At 41.4% G+C, this 20,660-nt stretch overlaps 1 protein-coding gene across 1 annotated transcript; it reads right to left on the bottom strand.

Annotated features, from left to right (window-relative positions):
* Positions 1-11,332: 11,332 nt before the first annotated feature.
* On the bottom strand, positions 11,333-20,614 carry psmd11a (proteasome 26S subunit, non-ATPase 11a). The gene is made up of 13 exons (XM_017722613.2): positions 20,474-20,614; positions 19,546-19,647; positions 18,730-18,926; positions 15,123-15,180; positions 14,798-14,992; positions 14,562-14,706; positions 14,173-14,233; positions 13,955-14,017; positions 13,639-13,764; positions 13,335-13,370; positions 13,105-13,156; positions 12,365-12,510; positions 11,333-12,015 (listed from the first exon to the last, which is right to left on the bottom strand). The coding sequence occupies exons 1-12, from the start codon at positions 20,559-20,561 to the stop codon at positions 12,368-12,370; spliced, it is 1,266 nt and encodes a 421-aa protein (XP_017578102.1). The 5' UTR covers positions 20,562-20,614; the 3' UTR covers positions 11,333-12,015; positions 12,365-12,367.
* Between the last annotated feature and the right edge of the window lie 46 nt (positions 20,615-20,660).

Genomic DNA, 20,660 nt, shown 5'->3' with positions numbered 1-20,660 from the left:
TGTAATCTCATTTTGTTTCATTTTGTGAATGTGCCTTCTGCAGGCAGCAGATGAAGCCCTCATCCAAGGATCCATTGAGGAGACCACACTGGGAATATATGTCTTTAAACAAAGAGATGCCAGTCAGGAATTGGATATCGGCATCGTCCTTGAGGGTCAGGTGGTGTTGCAGGAGTTGGATAATGTTGCATTAGCTACTGCCATGTTGTTTGGCCTAATGTATGCCCTGAACCTAAGCTATCCTCCTGAACTCAAGTACACCACATTCGAAGTACTTCAGAAGGTGGTCATGGAGCTGGAAGGCACAACACTTTCCAAGAAAGCCCAGGCCCTTAAAAACAGACTTTATCAGTGAACTGTCATGGTTTGGGGAGAATTACTGAATAGAGGGTAGTTTGGCCACAGCACTACCCCTTCTACCTTTTCCGCTTCTTTCAGTTTTATATTTTTGTGACATTCATATTCCCTTTTTTCACTTAAAGATGTCTTTTTTGTACATACTATACTGGTAGAAGGCAAACTGTTGTAATTGTTTCAGAGCAGTTGCACACAAAACTCCATGTTTTTTGTTAGAATAATTGTCTTGATGGTATTGTTTTCCTGGACTACACATCGTTCTAAATGGAGATTTTCCACTGGAAAAAAAAATGTAGTCCAGGACTAGGATTAATCCCTATCTGGGAAACCAGACGATGGTGTTCTTTTCAGTTCTTTTCAGAGTTTTACTTCTTTGCTTGATCACATTTGATCAATTGCACTTCTTGCTTCTTTGTAACAGCCATTTCTAGAAGACATTTGCTGTCCAGTGATATGATAAGCACATAAGAACTGTTTGCACTACATAACTTTTAAGTATTGTGTAAAATGCTCTGTTGAGGGTAGGCTTGTGTCATAAGGCATTTGCTTTACAGACCTACAATATTGCTTTAGTTTTCAGTTGTTATGCATAGCAGTTTACTATGCACATTCCTCATAATTTTCTTGCCATTATCAAGTGCTTCTCCATGCTTCATGTGTTTATGCACACCAAGGATTTTTTGGCTGATGTTTTTTCTCCTTGGAAATGTTTGAGGAACTCAAAGCCAAAATGTTTTCAAGTCCTTGCAGGAGTGCAGTTTAGAGTATATTATCAAAATACAGATATTGATACCAAATACAGGCAGCATTGTTACCAAATACAGATATTTTGAGATGGGTGAAGTGTGTGTGTGTGTGTGTTTATTGCCACATTGGATTTATAAAAAAAACAGTAAATGTTGCAGGTAAAAGGTTAAGCAGGATCAAGTAGAGGGATGTGCAAAAATTGCTTAAGTAACAGAAGTTGACTTACAAAAATAATTTGTAAATTTAATAAACGTTTAAAATGGATAAACAATGTATGCCAAATTTTTAAAACTCAATAGTGTCAGCTTTACCTGAGATTATTTTGATATAACACCTTGTGTGTACTTCACAAGTCATGTTGCTTTAAATAAGTTTTAAAAAGTCATGTTGGTCTAACAAGTGATAACTGAATATACTTTACATTAAGGAAAAGCTTTAAATAAGCATAAAAAAGGCATGTTGGTTTAACAGGTAATAATTGATTATTCTTTACATAGATTTAAAAAAAGCTTAAAATAGATATAAAAGTCATGTTCATATAACATAATTGAATGTTCTTTACATGAAAGAAAAGCTTTAACTGAACATAAAAAGGTCATGTTTAACAAATACAAATTTAGTGTGTAGAACAAGATTATATAACTTTAATATGTGCAACTGATGTACATATTTTTTTCATGTAAATCCAACAGACTTTTTTTTCAGTGTGGAGTACCTCAAACTGCATGGTTGTTTTTTGGGACTTGATTTAAGGTGCATCAAAAATGTAAGTGTTCTTTTTTTCAACGCTCATGATCAGAGGGAATCGGCCGAATTTAGCTCTGCATGCGTTCGCTGGTGTTTTTCTTTGGGCATTTTAAATCATTGTGCAAAATTCTGCATGCAGGACTTTAGTGGGATACTTGTCCATTCTAGTGTAGTCACAATGACTGAGTGGACCCCAGACTTCACTACCATATAGCGCAATGGGTAGGACTATCAAAGATTTTTGTCCAGATTCTACAGTGCATCACAAAAGTGAGTACACCCCTCACATTTCTGCAGATATTTAAGTATATCTTTTCTTGGGACAACACTGACAAAATGATACTTTGACACAATGAAAAGTAGTCTGTGTGCAGCTTATGTAACAATGTAAATTTATTCTTCTGTGTACTCACTTTTGTTGCCGGTGGTTTAGACATTAATGGCTGTTTATTGAGTTATTTTGAGGGAAGAATAAATTTACACTGTTATATAAGCTGCACACAAACTACTTTTCTTTGTTACTCCCTACACCGTTTTGGAGAATTTTGTAATATAAAACATCTTGCCAAATAGAATCAAATGCTTTTTTAAAAATCTATAAAACATGCAAAAACGTTTCTCTTATTCTGTTGGTGAATATGTTGGTTGATTAGGGTGTGTAGGGTGTAAATGTGGTCAGTAGTGTGATGACTTGGTAGAAAGCCAATTTGTCCTTTACTCAAGACATTGTGTTTAGTAAGGAATGCCTGTATTCGGAGAATTAATAATACAGCAGAAAACCTTCCCCGGGTTACTGCTCACACAGATGCCTCGGTAGTTATTAGGGTCCAGTTTGTTTCCACTCTTGTAGATTGGGGAAATAAGCCCCCAGCACCAAATCTCAGGAAAACAGCCAGACTGGAGAACAATGTTGAACAACCAGAGCAGGGCCTGCAGCATCTCTGTCCTGATACTGTCAGGTCTGCAGTCTTTTCTAGGTTTAAGCTTTTTGATTTGGTGATTTCATTCTTCTAGTGACATCTGGTAATGAAGTGGGTCTTGAGTGTTTTTAATTTGTCTTTAATGTTCTGTTGTTGTGCAGCACGGTGGTGCGGTGGGTAGCACTGTTACCTCACAGCAAGAAGGGTCTGGGTTTGATTCCCTGGCCAGGGGACCAGGGTCCTTTCTGTGTGGAGTTAGCATGTTCTCCCCATGCCTGCATGGGTTTCCTGTGGGTTCTCCGGTTTTCTCCCACAGTCCAAAGATGTGCAGTCAGGCAAAATGGACATGCTAAATTGCCCCTAGGTGTGAGTGTGTGTGTAAATGTGTATGTCTGTCTGTCTATCCTGCCTTCCACCCAATGACCGCTGGGATAGGCTCCCTTCCCCCATTGAGTGTGTTGTTTAATTGGAATGTGTTACAGGACTCATCATTCACTGTTTTGTGCTGACTGATTCCTTTTAGATAAATATTGATCTGACAATATTTGCTCTGTGGTCTGAAAGTGAATGCACTAATAGTGGAGGGGTTCCTGCCAGTGAGTGCATAGTTGACTACACTAGCTCCAAGAGTTGAGCAATATGTGAATCTACCTAAAGTGTCCCCTCTGTTCCTACCGTTAAGAATATACGGACCTGAGGATCGACAGAGGTGCACTAGTTCCCTGCTGTTTCTGTTCAGGACGTGATCAGGACTATTTCTTTGAGTAGTGGTGGTGTTTTTTTGAATGGGGGTTTGTTTGAATTTGTATTTATTGCTGATAGAATAACGTCACTCTCTGCTCCTGTTCTCGCATTTAGATCTCCGATGAGCATGACACTGCCCTGGGCCTGGAAATGTCTCATGATGAAGATCCTCAAAGAAATTGTCCTCATAGTATGGAGATTCCATAAGGGGGTATACGCCCTCGTACAACTCGTTTTCACAGTCAATAATGTGTTTATTTCATTTTAGCCATTTTAGGATCATAATAACAATAATAATCATTAGAAAAGTAATAACATTTAGAGTTAGTTTATCCAATGATTCTGCAGATAAGTTGGAGTAATTGTCTCACCTCTTCAAAGGCTGGACGATCTGTTTGTTTCCAATTGGATACCATCTGAGCATATGAGGGCTGTTGGCAGGGTTGTTGGGAAGCCTGTGTCGCTCAGTGTGTGGCATCACTTGGCAGGGGTTTGCTGTAAGGGTTGATCAGGGTTCTGCTGAGTGCAGTGTTGCTGGGCGTGGTTCTGCTGGGTGCAGTGATGCTGGCCGTGGTTCTGCTGGTTGCAGTGTTGCTGTGCTGGGCTCTACTATTTGTTGAGTTGTTCTGTGAGGTTCTGCTGGGTGTTGCAGTGTTTGGTGGAGTTCTCCTCCATCTGTCTCTCTTAAGTTGCACTTTGTTCTTTGGATGGTAGTCTGTGTGACTGTTTACATGCAAGTGCTGCTGGTATTCTGGTTGTCCCCTGACTGGATTAGGTGCTAGGAACCAAGGGTTAAGCATAGCTGCTCCCAGGTCATATGCTAACATCCAAGCATTGTTATTATCTACATAAACATGGTCATATAGGTGCTCAGTTGTTAGTGTTGGATGATGGCCAATTTTAATGTCAGTCATCTTGGCACATTCTGTAGTGATATCATTCATTTCCTTGATCATTTCATAGGGAGCATCTCTTCGTGGAGATGGTGGAGGTGGTGATGTTAGGATTTGGAAACTCCTGTTGAGCTTTCAGAGCTGTCTGTATTACTGCTGTTGTGAGACTTTTCCCACGTGAATACAGGTAATTTGTTCCTGTGTGTATAATGATGTTATTTATTTATTGTACCCAACTGTGTAGGATGGAGCAGTTCATGTGCTGCTTGTGTTGTGGGGAACCAGAATTTTCCTACTCTGTGTGTTGGAAACATCTGTCGATGTTTTCTAAATTTTCCATTGGAGTCAATGAGTAAAGCTGTTTTGGGAGGCTATACAGGTCAACCTGGCATGTGACATGTACGGTGCACAACAGGAGGACATAGAGGGGCTGAAAAGGAATGATCCTGTTCTTGTATGTAGAGGGCTCATTATGTGGAGCGCTGGAGGGGTGGAGCTCTGGCTCACTCCGTAGAGTGCGGTGGGTCGAAGCTCTGGTTCACTCCGTAGAGTGCTTGAGGGGCAGAGTTCTGGCTCATCTCATCAAATCGTCTTTAAGAGTCTTGTTTTCTCTTTGAAGTGAATTCATATCTCTTTCAATTTGTCTGACTTTATCCTGAGTCTCTTTCTTGTGCTGAGTTAGTATTTAATTGTTTAATAATGTCGTTTTCAGCAAGTTTGTTTTCTTTCATTTCCATTATCTTGACCTCTAGTAGGGACAGGCAATCCTAAATACGTTTGACTGTTGCAGGTGTTCTGGGTGAGACTGTGCTGGTACCGGTTGGGTCTGTTACATTCTGTTGTAGTGGGTGGACTGGGTTTATTCTTTACCACAAGTGACTTTAGTCTTTGAAAGTCCTGTTCAAATTTTTCAAGATTTGTTTCTGATCCTTGAATCAGGATTGTTCCAGTTTTGTAAATATTTATGTCAAATTTACAAAGAGCTGCTTCATCATTATATTACTTCACATTTTAAAGTGCTTATTGTCAGCATGGAGAGTTGAATGCCAAACATCTGGATGTTCAGTGTAAAACAGTATGTCAGCTTTAATTTCTCTCCCATTTATTATGGTGAAATCTGCTTTCGGTGTCTCTGGGTGGTCTCTTAATATTATTGCCTTGTATTTCTTCTTTTTGCTCTCACTGTTGGCATCTTCCGGGTATCTGATAGCTAAGGCTCTGTCTACTGAGCTGCCCCAGCAGTGTGTCCGGTGTGTCCATTTCTAACTGACAAAGATTCTCTGCGGCTCACAAAGGTTCTATCTGAGCTAAGTGGCGACTAGCAGTGCTGAAAATGTTTAAAAAGCTTCTGTAAAGGAGTTACAAAGGAAACATACCCCTTTATCAGTCAGTATGGTTTGATGTTTTCCTCTGTTTGTGCTCTGTCTCCTAGATTTGGCCCAGGTCTTTTCCTATTTTTCCCCTGTTGAGCAGTTTTCTGTTGTTTTGTTTAAATGTGCTGTCTGAGAGGCAGGCCCAGGCCCAGGTTGATAGCTGGATCTTGTAAGATCAGTTTCTTACTTTTCTGCTGGTCTGTAGGTCCTCAAAATTAGTCTAAATATTTCTTGTATGTTTAGGCAGAGTTTAGACTATTGTCAGCCGTTGTACATATCCAATCAACAAAAACTTTTAAAGTTTTAGGAGCTCATAATCCTTGCTGCTGACAATTTATAACTCACTTTAATCACACTCACTCACCGACACAGCGGCAGCACACTGTAATTACACCCACTCACTGACACAGCGCCCTCAGCGGCAATACACTGTAATCACACCCTCTCACTCACACAGCACCCTGTATTACACCCACTCACTCACACAGCGCCCTCAGCGGCAGAGTACTGTAATCACACCCCTTTGTTCTGATTCAACTGACCTTATTCTGATTGTACATAGGACAAAACTCTCATTCCTGCGCATCTTTTGATTGTGTTCTACTGAAAATAATTTCAGGCATATTATGTTTTATTTCGTTAAATGGTAGGGGGGGCTAAAAACAATGTGAAGCAAAAAGCTGTTTTTCTTTTTTATAAGGAGCAAAAAGCCACTTGTGTTTTTCTACAAGAAGCTCATTCTGTTGAAGATGATGTGAATTTTTGGAAATTATAGTGGGGCGATTCCATTTTTGTCAGCCATGGAATGTCACACTCAGGTGGTATGATTCTGTTTAACGGATTTCCTCGTAAAATTATAAGTCATACTACTGACCCAAATGGGCATTGGTTGATTTTGATAACACAAATAAATGATGAAAACTTTATCCTAGTGTGTGTGCATATAGTGGCTATAATGAAAGGGGCAAAAACAGGACATTGATTTCTGACTTGTAAACGTATTACAGACAGTAAGCATGCTTATTCAACTGATAAAATTATAGGAGGTGATTTTAATTTGGTGCCCGATTTTTGGTTAGACAGAAATCCACCTAGGGTCCAATATCATAAATAAGATGACCTGATTGTTCGGTTGATGAATAGTGCAAATTTGATTGAAAACTGGAGGGTTAAAAATCCTTGGACTTCACAATTTTCCTGGTTTAGTTCCTCTGGGAATGGTCTAAGTTCTAGAATTGACTACTGGCTCATTTCTAATTCCTTGATAAATTTTATTAGTAAGTGTGATATCTCTGCTTCACGTTTAACCGATCATTGTGTTATTTCTATATCCCTTCTGTTTTCAAGGCCAGATCCTGGTCTTACTCATATTTGGAAATTCAACAATACTCTTTTGGAGAATTCTGCTTTCTGTAATGATTTTAGACAACTGGTAGTGGAAATCAATGCCTTAGAAATGTCATCTGTAAGCAAATCGGAATGGTTTCAATTTAAGATAAGAGAACTGACAATTCATACGAGTGAAAAATTGTCTAAATTTAGAAAACAAAAACAACTTAATATTATTAATAATATTAATGTTCTTTGTGAAAAGACTGATTTGTCACCTGAGGAACTCGTTGAATTAAATAAATTACAGAGTGAGTTAGATGACTTATATTTAGAAAAAGCCAGGGGTGCTTTTGTACATTCTCAAGCTCGCTGGATTGAAGAAGGCGAGAAAAATACTTCTTATTTTTTTAATCTTGAAAAACATAGGCAATTAAAGAAGAAGATTACTAAACTGACTATAAATGGATCGGTTTGTGACGACGAAAGTCAAATTGATAGAGCAATACATGACTTTTATTGCAACTTGTACAAATCTAATTATTCTGAAACAAATTGCTTTCTTTTTTTAAAAGATACAAAGGAATTTAAAGTCATTGATGATTTTAAATAATTTCTGGAAAAACAATTTAAGATTGAGGAGTTAGATAAGGCTATTTTGAAAATGTCTTCAGGGAAGTCGCCTGGCTTGGATGGGCTAACAACCGAATTTTATAGGTTTTGGAAAGATATTAGATGCTGTACAAAGCTTTCTTAGAATGTATCTCCACAGATAATCTCTCTAACACAATGAAACAAGGGATAATTACTTTAATTCCAAAACCTAATAAAGATATAAATTTTTTTGGATAACTCGAGAAGCATCACTTTGCTATGCACTGATTATAAAATTTTAGCTCATGTCTTTGCTGACCGACTGTATAGAGGACTGAAAGATATAATTGATGAAAGTCAATCAGCCTTTTGTTATGGGGAGAAACATTCATAATCATATTAGATTGGTATTTGATATGTTAGATTATTGTGACTATATTGAAAATGATAGCCTGATTTTGTTCCTTGATATTTTACAAGAACATGCTTGAACATGCCTTTTTGTTAGATGTTTTAAAGTTTTTGGGTTTTGGGGATCATTTTTGTGGATTATTTAAGATGTTTTATAGTGATATCTATAGCTCGATTTCTTTAAATCTGGGACTTCTAGATTTAAGATCCAGCGAGGCATTCGTCAGGCATTTCCCCAAAATTGTTTATCTTGACTACTCAATTATTAGTCCTTCAAATCAATAGTAGTCCCGAGTTGCAAAGAATTAACATTTTTGATCGAGAATACAAGATTCGCCAGTTTGCTGATGATTTGCTGATGCATTGTTTTTGAAAAATTATTTAATGGACTTTCGTTATTCTCCAAGGCCTCGGGTTTAGGACTTAACATTAAAAAATGTGAGGTTCTTCCCATTCATAATTGTACACATAAAAACATTTTATCAATCAGGGTTCAAAATGAGGTTAAATATTTAGGAATATTAGGATGAAGAATGGAAAGGCAGTTGGTCCAGATGACATAGCTGTGGAGGTATGGAGACGTTTAGGATAGAAGGCAGTGGACTTTTTAAATAGGTTGTTTAACAAAATCCTGGAGAGTGAGAGGATGCCTGATGAGTGGAGAAGCAGTGTACTGTCCCCATTTTTAAGAACAAGGGTGATGTGCAGAGCTGCAGTAACTACAGAGGTATAAAGTTGATGAGCCACACCATGAAGGTATGGGAAAGAGTTGTTGAAGCAAGGCTAAGGTGAGAGGTTCAGATCAGTCAGCAGCAGTTTGGTTTCATGCCCAGAAAGAGTACCACAGATGCAATTTTTGCATTGAGAGTGTTGGTAGAGAAGTACAGAGAAGGTCAGAAGGAGCTAGATTGTGTCTTTGTGGATCTAGAGAAGGCATATGATCGGGTGCCAAGAGAGGAACTGTGGTACTGTATGAGGAAGTCAGGTGTAGCTGAAAAGTATGTTAGGGTGGTGCAGGACATGTATGAGGATAATGAAACAGTGGTGAGGTGTGCAGTTGGAGTGACAAATGGTTTCAAGGTGAAGGTAGGGTTACATTAGGGATCAGCTTTGAGCCCCTTCTTGTTTGCAATGGTGATGGAGAGGTTGACAGATGAGGTCAGGCAGGAGGCTCCATGGACCATGATGTTTGCAGATGACATTGTAATCTGTGGTGAGAGTAGAGAGCAGGTGGAAGAGAATCTGGAGAGGTGGAGGTTTGCACTGGAGAGGAGAGGAATGAAGATCAGTAGAGACAAGACGGAATACATGTGTGTGAATGAGAGGGAGGCAGGTGGAAAGGTGAAGATGCAAGGAGTATAGGTTGTAAAGGTGGATGACTTCAAATATCTTGGGTCAACCATCCAGAGCAATGGACAGTGTAGAAAAGAGGTGAAGAAGAGGGTGCAGGCAGGATGGAGTGGGTGGAGACAGAGTCAGGGCTGATGTGTGACAGAAGGATAGCAGCAACAGTGAAAGGGAAGGTTTACAAGGCAGTAGTGTGTCCTGCTATGAGGTATGGTTTGTAGAGTGTGGCTCTGTCTAAAAGACAGGAGGCTGAGCTGGAGGTGGCGGAGATGAAGATGCTGAGATTTTCATTGGGAGTGACAAGGATGGACAAGATTAGAAATGAGCAGATCAGAGGGACAGTGAAGGTGGAGCAGTTTGGAGATAAAGCCAGAGAGGCCAGGTTGAGATGTGTTGAGGAGGAATAGTGGATATATTGGGCAAAGAATGTTGGAGATGGAGCTGCTGGGTAGAAGAAGAGGTAGACCTCAGAGGTTTATGGATGTAGTGAAGGTGGACATGGAGATGGTTGGTGTGAAAGTAGAGGAAGAAGAAGAAGAAGCCCAGCATCTAATGAGCGTAGAGTCTGAACCTCGAGAACCGAAACTGGGAATACCTGATCTACAACAGCGGTCCTGTATCCTATACAGTACTACAGTGGTCTGTTCTCTTCACTGGGGGTCCACAACCTGTACAGTTTAATGACTGATCTAATCAAAAGTCAGTTTATTTTAGTCCATCACATGTCACTTTCTGTGAATTGCACAGATTTTATAAAATACACACTCACAGTCACAGGGTTCAGTTGACTTTGGAAAGCACAGAATCTCTTGGCATCATTCTCCAGTATCTTCCTAAGTTTGTTCTTAAGTGTGTTGCTGAGAAAGATCCTGAGAAAAAGTCTACATCAAATTCATGACATGTTGTTAAAGCACAGAAGTTGTTCTCACCTTTGTATTCTTGAGTGTTTGAAGATTCTGTTCTTACCCAAGAACAAACCCCACATAAGAACACTTTGGTGAGTCAGTCTTTATCAAAACTGTGCAAGTGAGCTTAAGAAGAAATTTCAGGTGGTCAGGTGTGCTGGTCAGAGCAGGTGAATTGAGCCGACAGTTGCCAGCAGAATTACAGCCAAACTTCAAACAGCTCAACACAAAACAAACGCTGTGGAACATCCTCTTTGACTATGCGACATCAGCTCTTCTACAGGCTCCACACAGCGATGACCAACCATGTGACACTATCATAGTGAGGGGGAGGACTTGCTCTGTAGTTAAGACCAATCATAGTGAGGAGGAGGACTCAGGCTGTGGTTAGGACAATGATGGTAAGGGGACAGGCCAAACGACAACAACGACCAACACATTAAGCCAGCAGATACTTAAAATTAAAATGATGTTCTGAAGAATAGAAGCCTGACTGTGATGCATCTCAACCACAGCCTGGGACCACCACCCTCACTGTGATGGCTCCTAACCAGACTGGGTCCCCCCTCGCTGTGATGGGTCCTCATGGTGAAACTGAACCTGAACAAAGCCTCTAGCAGAGCCGAGATGAACAAGTATTTATGACGGCACATTCAACAAAAGTCTGATGTTATTTACTTCTCTGATTGTTTAAAGCATCAGCTTTAGGAGTTGTGATTAGTGAGCAGTACAAACAACACTGTACACTCAAACCATCACGCCGTTTTGGCCAAAACATTGTTTGAAGTTTACTGCCGGCTTAATAAACACAGCTGCAGAGAACACTAAATACACACAATGAACACTTACAGTGCAACACACTCACGCCTGTTTTTACCATCGAGACCAAAAAGATTCAATTAACAAGTCTAAACTAGTATATAAGCCTTAAATAATCATGTTTATCAACAGGCACACACTCCGTGCAGTGTTCTCTTCGTGACTTTATTTTGTTCTTAGCGTTATAAAAAAGGCATGACAGCATGGCAGGCGCTTGGCAACGTTATTTACAAGTTGGGGTGTTGGGGGTTGGGGGGGGGGTAGGAAATCAGACTCTTGGGGCAGTTCAGGTGTTTCCCTACACTCTTCTGCCCCGCCAAAACAGAACGTCCAGAATGCCGCCTTTCAGAAAGGGGCCGATGGGCTCAAATGGGTCCTGCAAACATGTGGTTGGGCAATTGTGGTAGGGAGTCGGGGGGTGGGGTGGCAGGGGACTGTGGTCCACGGCCAAAAAGATCGGCCCTAAGGTTGGCAATAGTGTTGATCGTCCATGTGTCAGCGAGAGATCTATGAATATATACATTTCATTTAGAATCATAATGCATGTGAATGTTTTATTGTTGCAATATTCCCTGATGGCCCATTGGGGGCAGTCAAGATACAAACAATTGTGAGCAGAAAAATAAAAGGGGAAAAGAGGAGAATTGATCCTGTAGGAGCTGAAATTTGTCCGCCAGAGGGAACGTTCAAAATGTCCGGGTGAAAAGCAGCCGCTCCAGCAGGTCTCCGCGGGGTTTGGGTCCGCTTAGTCCGTCTCAGCCTCGTCCCCCCCCCCCCCCGAGGGACCCCACGCTGGCCCTGCCACCAGCAGCTGGAACCAACCTTCAACCTGAGAAGCACGTCAGAGAAGAAATCAGGTCAGTCTGTGACCAACACACAGGCTCTTCAGTGTGTCATTTCTCTCAACCACTAGAGGCAGTGTGGGTGACTAAACAACCCCCTCTGCTTCAGACAATGATGCTCAAAATGGTCCTCACACCCCCCAAGAGGGTGCAGCGTGGGCCGTCTCAAGGCCCTGAGGTCCAGTTTGAGAACTGCTGAGTGAAGCAGAGATGATGGCGGTGATTTACTGAGGAGATCAGTTTTGTTTACAGTGCAGATTTAATGAATAATAAACAGTCAGGTTTGTTTTCCACTCTCACACTACTGACAGTCTCAGCAAACGGAGCTGCTCATACCTCTTATGTGAGTTTTTTGGCTTTGTTGTAGAGCGAGTCCACGACTCTGCTCATGTTCTGAATGGTCTCCAGAGCCGCTTCATAAGTTTTATCTACAGGTGGCTCATCGAATACGATAAGAACTCCTTCCCCCTGGTCAAGAATCCCTGAAGGATGAGAATGAATCATATAATGAAGATTATTCGCCTGATTCTGATCAGTGCCGTTAGTTTTTCTTGTGTTATTTAATGCAAATGTACAACTACTGCTACTGCAAACAGCCATTTCAGTGATTAACAGCACCGGTCACAACACCACCACCTGTTTTTGTTTTGTTCTGTTTTTAAATCACTTTAGTCTGGATGTGAAGTCTGTATATAGTTCATTTTTAAATGTCCAATATCTGACTGTAAAACTCCAGTTAACACTCAAACTGAGACGCTATTCGGGCTCATTACTAAGAAACTGACAATTAACTTAATCAGGTTCTCATTTCAGTCCAATATGAAAATTAAACTTAAACCAGTGACAATAACTCACACTAATCTGGACAAACTACAGGCAGATACTGACCTCAAAACTCATTTAAATCTCATTTTAAAAGGTGCTTTGTTAAATAAACATCACACTGACTATTTATAAACTCATTCGTGTCATTTAAATCTAAATGTGTGAATATGAACTTTATATGAGTTTTTGAAGTGATTAATCCTTACATGTTCTATAAAGACTCAGAATCAGACACATCAAAATAAATTTACCATGGAATTTTTTATCTAGAATCATCTGTGACAGTTTCCTCTCAACATCTCCCTGAAAAAGAGGAGACACCAATATTAAACGACAGCACAAACAATCAAGACTCCACCAATCACAGCTAGAGTGACTCAACGATCAAGCTGAACTGAATCCAGGAAGAAATGACTTTTTACTAGAACTTCTTTGTTATGAAAACATCCTGATTAGCCTTCATTAGATTCCTGCTGCTCACCTTTGAGAGTTTTATGAGGCCGGAAATGTGTTCGATCTGTGGGGGCGGGGAAAAAACGTGAGGAATTTCACAGTATTTACAGTATTGGACAGTATTTAACACAACAGACCAAAAATGAACAGTCAGAAACAGAACAGTCAAGAATAAACAAACACTCAGAAATGTCCAGTCAAGAATGAACAGTCGGGATCATGTGTTCAGGGAACGAGCAGTCGGTATCGTCTGTTCGGGGAAGCAGCAGTCAAGCATGCCCAGTTTGGGGAAGAAGCAGCTGGAACATCCAGTTTGACGTTGGAAAGCTGACCTGCACTCTGGAGAAGGGCTCAATGACCCGGATGAGGTTCTGCTCCAGCAGGTTGTCATACAGTTTGGTCAAATGCGTGCTGATGATGGGGTCGTCCCTCAGCTCTGCCCTGTAATCCGTCAGGGCCTGAAAAACATGGACAGTTTCACTGGAGTTCATTTACTGAACAAAAACTGGGAAGAACAAGAGCTTAAAACCAAATGAACACTCAGAATCCCTCTCACCTCTCTGTGATTAAAGGCATTAATAGTAATTAAACTCAAATCTCACAATGAAAAGGCAATCTGATGATGACAGAATCTGTGTGACTGCTCACCTTCTCAAAGTCTGCGAGTGACCGGTTCTTACTGGCCTGGGCTACACATTTCAGCGCATCTGTCTGAAACAGAATCAAACAAGAACAGAGAACTTCACTGATTGCAGACACTTCACTGAGCACAGCAGCAGCAAAGTAAACAGACTGTGGCTGGACGGACCCGGACTAACTGACCCAGGTTCACCTGGAACGACTCAGTTTAGTTCGAGTTAACTCACCTGTCTGCCTGCGTATCTGAGGGCGAGTTTCCCGCTGATCAGAGCCTGTACATCCTCTGGCCTACAGAGCCGACAAGAGTTCAACACATTACATCTTTCATTACTTCAGTTCATCACTGCTGTTCTGTTTCTGCCAGTTCTGAGCTGTTGTGGAAGACTTCGTTTAGCAATCAGGGAAATCGGTCACTAATTTTACAGACAGCAACAGTGACTGTGTAAAAGTGATGACTGTGTAAAACTACAATTCTTTAATGCTGAGATTAGATGACATGGGTTCTATGATCATCTAATCTAACAGAAATATCATGTACTCTGAATCCTGTGTTCCAATCTTCAGAGATTGAAACATCAGGCCTGTCAGTCAAATGCTGAGCATAGGTTAAACTTACGCGTTCAGCATAATTTTACACAGCAGCATGTACTTCAGGGCCGTGATTGCGCGTGGGCTGTCGATGGAGTCGTTTCCTTCAAATGCTTCGTAAAAGTACGAATACGCCGTCTTCCAGTCCTTCTCCTCTGCAGCGTGTATGATCCCTGAGAGCAGTTACAGACAGGACAGTGTTACAGAATGACCATCACCACCGCTACGTCACTGACTGACCTCAGCATAGCGCAACTGACTAACCAGACTGCATGTCCAGCGCTGCCTGTAATTTGGGGGGGCAGTAGATGGCGTTGGCAGTGGTCCGGGCGGAGGTGAGCGCGGCGCGAGCTTTAGGCAGATTACTGAGAGCGTGATACGTCTTACTTTCCAACAGCTGAACCTCCACCAGCAGAGCTTTATCATCCAACTTCTTTAGCTCCTGAAGCAGCTGAGACCCTAGAGAGAGAGAGAGAGAGAGAGAAAAAGAAAGAAAGAGCGCTTCAGCTTTTATGTTGATGTTTGTTATTTTTATAATTTCTGTATATAATGTTTTTATTTTTATTGTGGTTTGTGGTGCTGCTCTCACCGAGCTGAAGGGCCTCCTGATAGCGCTTAGTGTCAAAATACAGTGAAACCAGACGAGCCTGAAATACACACACACACACACACACACACACACACACACTTATAGTTTACCATAAGTGATAAGTGATATGTTGTAAAACATTACTATTATTATTAAGTAATAATAATAATAATAATAATAATAATAATAATAATTATTATTATTATTATATCAGAATCACTATTTTGCCAAGTGTGTTACATATAGAAGGAATCAGTTTTGGTGAGTCACATGTATGAAGTTAACACACTGACCTAACATAAAAAAAGCATTTAACTAAGAGACGAATTACATAAAATAAATAATAATTATAACAATAAAAACACTGTGAAAGGACCTCAGGAGATGAGCAGATGGGATGTGTACATATCTTTAAATGTCCAGGTCAGGTTCTATAAGACATACTATAAAAACTATTATATACAGAATACTAAAGACTGACAAGAACATTCATAAAAATCTCTTGTAAAGTGGTGCAAATTATCCTAATAAGCCTGACGAGTCCAGTACCGAATCCAGTACTTTACCAAAGTAAAGAGAGCTGGTTTAAATCTGCTGCTGATTTCTGCTGTATCGCCTTTAGATCAGTAACATTTGCCGAGTCCGAGTTTGGAGAGCCAGAGTCCTGAGAGCTGCTGAGTTTATCACTGAATCAGAAACGAGTGGAATGCTTCACTGCTGGACATGCCGTGTTTCCCTGAGAGCTCATAGTGCAGCTCAGATCAATATGAGCTTATTACTCATCTGCTTAATCAGAGTAACGACAGAGGATGACTGGTGTGCGACTTATTTCCCTACTTGTGCACTTTCTTATTCAAAAGTGTAGTTTGTGACAATCTGAACTTTAAATATGTATTTGTCTGGGTTACAATACCATCACTAACTTGTTTCAGTGCTGTTCACTGGCGATGTATCCAAACCGGTTTTCATTACATTTTTTTAATACTCGCCAGATCGGCTAACATAATGAACTGAAGTTACATCATTAAACTGATTCTAATAAAGTGCATTAGCTCTGCTTCATTAGTGATCTCTGATTGAGCAGCACTGCAGTGGAGGTTTAGTTCCCAGTCAGAAAAGCTCTGTACAGCTGTCTCTCCAGCAACAGCAGAAATTACATCTGAGGAGCTCACGCTTCCAGTTTTCCATCTTGTTGAAGTCTTTTGATTGGCTGGTTGACCTGAGATCTTGTTCTTCGGTGACTCTCACTGTACGTTTGAATAGACCATCATGTTCAGACAAAGCTACGATTTATATAAACTCACACTGTACAAAACGCTCCATCTGACTGACCTGCTACAGGAAACGCAGCCTAGATGCTCTGTCTACAGACCATTATCAAAGCTGATTCACTCAGAATAACCGAGTACTGAGCAACACGCTGAGACACTGAGCAATGAAGCTAAAGCAGGCGCTGATGTTCATGGCAGGACAGTTCAGTCTCTCTACAGCCTGACCTACAGAAAAATTACCATATTAACCTTTATACCTCAATATTCTATTCAAACAGAGTAAAGTCTAATATACAGACTCTGGTAGGACATGTCAACTTTTCTCCTCTGTTTTGTTAGCCTGTGTGTCTCCACCCATTTTGGGGAAGCGGTTGTGATTGTGTGTTTATAAACAGTCTATAATCTCTCAGTGTATCCTGGTGGGAATCCGCCGAGTCGGGATGTTTACAGTGATCGATGGCTTTGTGTCCAACTGTGATGGAGTCAGTAACTCTTCCCTGTGAGGGCAGCAGAGTTCTGTGCAGGCCTGATTATTAATGCCTGCACCTGCCCGGTTTAGGCTGCTTTTGCAGTCCTTGTCAATCCCACTAGTGTTTGCTGTAATTCACTCCACATGTCTGTGCAAACCTCAGGACCCAGTGGAGCCTCTAGTCCCATCACACCTCCACACACCCAGCAGCACAAATAAACGCTTCAGTATTGCAAAATAAAAGGAATTCGACAAGTTAGCTCCTGCCGCTCAAGCATTCTAACTGTGCTGTTCTTTCGCCATAACATCATATTTTTTTCATAAACACCATCACTCCACTGAGACGCCATTGCTAAGTAATGACTTTGACAACTGTAGGAGACGCTCAAGCCATTTGAATGTTTTTACTTCTTACTTTGCCACAAACAGAAAATGGACACTTTTAAGTTCACATTTGACCATTTGATTTGGTCAGACTCTGAAGATGAGACTACATTAAATTTCCAAACTGTCAACGCCACTGAGAAGCTTTTCAGTCGGCAGCTGTCACAGAAAAACAGCTAAGCAACCTGGAATCAGCCAGAAATTAACCCAATACCATTCGCCAAACTAAACAGGCTGTAAGATGCTTTACAGACTGGCTGGAACAAAACAACATTAATACTGATCTGGCAAAAAAAATAACAAAACTGAGCTAAACTTGATATTGCAGCAATTTTATGGCTCAGTTTGTATTCAAATGGTGAGGCTTGCAGCATGTTGTGCAGGGAGTGGACGGAAATCCTTACTCTGACGTAGCAACAAGCTGCTTGTTTAGGAACTATAATTTGGAGGAAGGAACTGCAAACATTAAAACATATTCAACGCCGTGTTCACAGCCCAGTTTATTACTTTATTTATTTAACTGTTGTATTAAAGCAATAGAACACTCGAGGAGTGTGTTATCGCCAATAACATCACGGCTGTGATGATCTACAGCGACCAAATCACAGCAGTTATGTTATTATATCACGGTTACACACTACTCGTCTTCTATTCCTTAAATATTTCGCGTATTTTAGGCTAATGAAAGCCACATGATCTCAAACACGACACCACACAATGACCATTGCATGCCGAGACATCACTGTCTGCATCACCACAGAAAAAAAAAAAATCAGTTTGATTTTGTGCAGAGATCTTTAATATGTTCTGCTCGTGATTACTAATGTGTTTTTCTCTGCAGCTCTTTTGTCGCCTGATCGAGTCTACAAGCAGCCACTAACTGTACAAGCCCGCCAGCTCAGCCAGCCATAACAGCCCCCCCACCTGCCGCATGAGCCGCAGTCTGCTGGCTGTTTACCTGCAAAGACCTGTGTGGATGTCTCAAAATGATCCCACCCTCAAATTATTCAGATCATGTAGGACCTGCGGGTCAACCTGCCATGTTCAGCCCTCTAGTGAGCAGATCCGCCTTCACTGAATTTGTTCATTATCGCAGCAGCTACGCTAGGCTTACGGCACACGGTATCTACTGGTATTGGAGTATCTGTGCTTATGAGTAAATGAGTGCGATATCAGTCCAACACTCACACCAGCATTAGTATCGGTGTACCCGTTATTGATTATCCTATGATGACACACACCGCTCATAATGTCAGAAACGCCAGTTGTTCACGCAAGCTATTAATACATTCCAATGATGCTCGTATTGTCCACTCACACAGTTGTAACACCTGCACAGATTTATAATCAGATCTTTCTTTAGAGTCAATTCTGAATCCATAAGACAGACTGTCTTATGTAACACTGACAGGTATTTGCATCCCTCAACAGCTCTGATGTATCCAGGACTGAGGGGTCAGAGTTCTGCAATTCGCGTGTGTACCTCCAGGGCCTGTCGGAGGAACGTCCTCTTCTCGGATTTTGCCCACTCAATGCACTCGAGGCAGAGCTCCACCTCCTGACCCGTCGCCGCCTCCATGTCCAGGAACAGGTCCAGCAGGGAGCGCACCAGCCGTGCCGCCTTCGCCTTACTAATGGAGTTCAGGAATGGACGCACATATTTCAGCAGCCCCCCTAACTCTACACACACACACACACACACACACACACACACACACACACAGTTACATCTGCACAAACCTTCTACACGCACTGAAATAGTCCATTTTAATTTTCCGTTTCACCTTAACTGGTGCAGCTGCTGCATTCAAACGGTAACTGCTGCATCATTTAAGATGGTATTAAAAAACCCAACAAGAAATTTCTGGACGGCTTCAGAGAAACTGACTTTGCATTTTTCCAACTGAACTTTTTGGTTCCAGCCTTAGAACCTCAGAGCAGCCAAGTCTGTAGAGACAGTCCATAACTGAGGCCTGTCCACTCTGTAGCAGCCATCAGTAACTAAGGTCTGTCCAGTCTGTAGCAACTGGTCAGTAACTGAAGCCTGTGCGGTCTGCAGTGACAATTACTTGGAGGCCTGTTCAGTCTGTAGAGACGGTCAGTAATTAAGGCCTGTCCGACCTGTAATGACTGTCCATTATTGAGGCCTGTCCAGTCTGCAGCAACTGTCAGTAACTGAGGCCTGTCCAGTCTGCAGCGACCGTCAGCAGTAACTGAGGCCTGTCCAGTCTGCAGCGACCATCAGTAACTCAGGCCTGTCCAGTCTGTAGTGACAGTTAGTTTTATGTAAAGCTATTACCAGCAGCCTGTCCGGTTTTGGCCAGCAGTCCTCCAAGCTCCAGGATGCTCTGCTCCTTAACCCGCACAGCCTCCTCATCACTGTCCTGGACATCACGCTTCACTGTAGAAAAGAGAGAGAGAGGAGCTCAGCTACTCTATCCAGCTACTCAGCTGATCATCAAGAAAACGTTACTAATCTGTACTCTATTATTCTCAACACAGATACTTTATCATATGAGAATAAAAACTTACTCATTTATTAAACTGGTACCAAAAATCAGGTTCAGATTTTATATAAGTTTAATCCAAAGGAAATCCAGGAACCCACCTGACCACTGACAATAAACAGCAAAACCCACAAAAATCTAACAGAAATACAGATACAATGCAGTTCTGACATTCACTGCCTTCATAACAAACCGCCATTCATCACAACAGAGTGAAATCCAGTATACATACTACTAAAATCTGACTTTATTTACATTCCTACACAACACATTCATCGTATAAACTTAAAGTCTGGTTTAACTTCATTCGCTAGCTCCTTATTGGAATGACCCGTTCCACCTTAAATGGAGCCCGAGCCGCCAGAATGTAACTGCTCGTCTATTTAAGGTGGAACGGATAATTCCAAACAGAAGCTAGTTAAGCAGCAGTTTTAACTTAAACCTCGTCGTATATAGGTACATATACTAGAGCAAATCATTTGCTAACCAAAAACTACAATTATGCAGAACTTATAACGCTGCTGAGGTCGAAAATAAAGCTTTGTTGTTAGCGCGTTAGCAGTTAGCTGATGTAGCCGGTGAGTCAGCAGCAATGGCCGGGTTAGCCTCAGCATGCTAACCTAGCTTTTTAGCTTCCTTTATGAAGACGCAAACGGTGGTTGTGAGAACACACCGTGTTTATAAAGTGGATTAAATGGTTTATAAGTTACTCGGACGCACCGATAGCGTGTAAAATGTCGATGCTGGCATTTCTGTCCGTGCTGAGGAGAGACTGAGCTCTCTGGAACTCCACCGCCGCGGCCGCCATCTCATACAACACTCCGCCTGCAGCGCCAACGTAGCGCTCAGCACACCCGCTTTCAGGCAAAAGCGCACCTGCTTTCGGACCAAACGGCACCTGCCTACA

The sequence above is a fragment of the Pygocentrus nattereri genome, chromosome 14, assembly GCF_015220715.1.
Source record: "Pygocentrus nattereri isolate fPygNat1 chromosome 14, fPygNat1.pri, whole genome shotgun sequence".
Classification (NCBI taxonomy): Eukaryota; Metazoa; Chordata; class Actinopteri; order Characiformes; family Serrasalmidae; genus Pygocentrus; species Pygocentrus nattereri.
Note: the sequence above shows the minus strand (reverse complement) of the source record. Positions and strands in the feature narration are given on the sequence as shown.

What these genes read in the sequence shown, in the direction of transcription:
- psmd11a (XM_017722613.2), bottom strand. Translation starts at nt 20,561, where the DNA reads ATGGCGGCCGCGGCGGTGGAGTTCCAGAGAGCTCAGTCTCTCCTCAGC. An exon ending in CGACATTTTACACGCTATCG is followed by an intron (nt 19,648 to 20,473) that starts GTGCGTCCGAGT and finishes TCTTTTCTACAG; the next exon opens with TGAAGCGTGATGTCCAGGAC. An exon ending in TGTAAAATTATGCTGAACGC is followed by an intron (nt 14,234 to 14,561) that starts GTAAGTTTAACC and finishes TCGGCTCTGTAG; the next exon opens with GCCAGAGGATGTACAGGCTC.